This window comes from Dinoponera quadriceps, unplaced genomic scaffold, assembly GCF_001313825.1.
Source record: "Dinoponera quadriceps isolate SergipeBrazil2010 unplaced genomic scaffold, ASM131382v1 scaffold2696, whole genome shotgun sequence".
NCBI classification, from domain to species: Eukaryota; Metazoa; Arthropoda; class Insecta; order Hymenoptera; family Formicidae; genus Dinoponera; species Dinoponera quadriceps.
Window position 1 is genome coordinate 305,879 of NW_014557278.1, and position 2,262 is coordinate 308,140.

The 2,262-nt window shown below is 61.7% G+C and overlaps 1 protein-coding gene across 1 annotated transcript; it reads left to right on the top strand.

Annotated features, from left to right (window-relative positions):
* Positions 1 to 221: 221 nt before the first annotated feature.
* LOC106748878 (vegetative cell wall protein gp1-like) lies at positions 222 to 1,982 on the top strand (the record flags this gene model as incomplete). The annotated part of the gene is made up of 1 exon (XM_014627796.1): positions 222 to 1,982. A coding segment is annotated over exon 1 (1,761 nt), but the record flags the coding sequence as incomplete, so codon positions are not given.
* Positions 1,983 to 2,262: the final 280 nt, after the last annotated feature.

Below are 2,262 nucleotides of genomic sequence, written 5' to 3' on the forward strand. Positions count from 1 at the left end.
TCGGGAATTATCGAGCGCCTCGTGGACTGAAAGCGGTCCGCGGAAGAAACAACCCCTCGGAGACTCAGCGGCGAGCCGGTGAATGGGATTGCCATCGCGAGACATGGCTCCGAAGAAGTGAGAAGCAGCGGGACACGCGGTCTCTCTCGCACGATCGGGGGTAGGCAATGCTCGCGCAGCCGGGCAGCTAATCGGCCGTGTCCTCGCGCCGGTAGAACCAAATGGGCGAGCCGAAGCCCGCCGTCTCTCCGCAGCCCAACGGCGGAGTGAAGCAGAAACCGACGAGCCTGAACCTCGCGCCGGCTCCCGGCTTCTATCGCAATGTGAACGGACGCGCGAGCCTGAATGATCGTCATCTACAGCACGTCACCGCTCTCGGCGGTGGACGCAGCGCCGCACGCGTCAACAAGTCCGCCTCGCCAGGCCCTGCAATCAACAACTCCGAGCCCGGTGCAGCTGCCGCTACCGTCCAGCTACCAGCGCTACCAGCAGTACCATCACTATCAGCACTACCTGCAGCGTGGTCGTTGTCTGCAGAACTTGAAAATCTGCTGGAACCCCCGCCCCCACCGGCCCCAGCACACCACCCCGCCACCCCGGCTCGAGCAGGCCCCGAACATCATCCGAACGAGCAGCAGCAACAACAGCAGCATAACAATCTACGATCGTCCCCGATCAACCAGCTGCCCACCCGTAGCCCGAGTCACAATGGTCACGGGTTCCCCCTCTACACACCACCTGCCCCGATACCAGCATCCGGCGCAAATAAAGTTCGCCCTGCTCCCAACGGGCTACCACAGCCAGCAGCACCGAGGCGTCCTCATAGTATTGCCGCTCCACCATTCCACCACGGCGCCGGTGTCCAACACCCCCTTGGTCAGCTCGGTGGTAGAGCAGCCGCGGCACCACTACCATCAGCCAGCCCAGCACCACCCGGAGCACCACCGGCACCGTGGGGCTCAGCCGCTGCACCAGGTGCACCACCCGGTGTACCAGGAGTGGTACAACGGCGTGCCCATTCGGTCGCCGGTACTCCAGTATCTCTACCCGCCGGCGGTGGCAACAACAATGCCGTCAACGGCCAGCAGGAGCCAAGGAGTAACGGTCCACCATCAGCAGCCGGCGTGGTACCCGCGACTCGCAGCGCTGTACCACCCCAATCTCTATGGAACGGCCAACAGCCCTTACCCAGGCGGCCTCACAGCATCGCCTCGACACCCGTTACAGCTGCAACAGGCCTACCTCCAGCTACAACAGCAACACCAACCGGCGTATCCGCGTCCGCTCGTACACCAGGGGAGCCCATACAATGGGGTCCCTCCGGCATGGTTCTGCATCAACCCATACCTCGCAGGGCGTACGCCTCGACCTTGCCACATCCTCAGCCACCCACGCCCACGTCACAAGGGCCCTGTCTGAGCGTACTGACTAACCCCGGTAATTCGAACACCTGGACGCCGGGCGCCGCACTGCGCACCCGACCTCACAGCATCGCCAGCACGCCTCAGGGCGCGCCGATGCCGCCCGCCTCCCCCTCGGACTCGGGCTATCGCTCCTTGCCATCGGCCGCCAGCGACTATCAGATCCTCAAGTCACCCTCGAGGTCTCAGCAGCAGCAACAGCAGCAGCAGCAGAGCGCCGTGCGACGACTGTCCCTGCCGTCCGCTCAGAGCCTGCTGCGCGCGAACGCCCCGCGGCCGAGCCCCACGTTCCACGGACTGCCGTTCCGGCCGTTCACGTGCGGCGTCTCGCCGAACGGCAATCCGATCTTCCTCGGCTGCACCCACCTTCACAATAGCAACTCCAGCAGCGGAAGTACCGGCACGAGGACTTCCACGCCCGCGACGAGCCCGGCGACGCCGCTCACCACGTCGCAGGCGATACAACAGCTGCTGGCGCAGCCGAGGAATGGTTTCAAGATAATGGATGATAAGGTTTCGCTCTTCATTGAGATCCTCGACACCCAGGAGAGATTCGCTAAGGTCAGTAAGACGTTTCCCGGCGGGTCTCGACGTCACGCGAGGTCGATTCAACTCGATCACCGCCGTCCGACGTTCTCTCGAATTCTCACAGATTCACCGTGGATCCGATTGGAATACTACAAGCTCTTCTAAAATAAGTTATCCCATTACGATACCAATCGGGGTTCCCATTCTAAAAGAAAAATTCTGGAAAAAGGCATGCGAAGTGAAAGTATCAATGTCTGAACGTGTACCCGACTCTGGACATTCTTGTTGTTTTGCTCTTTAAATACGAATACTC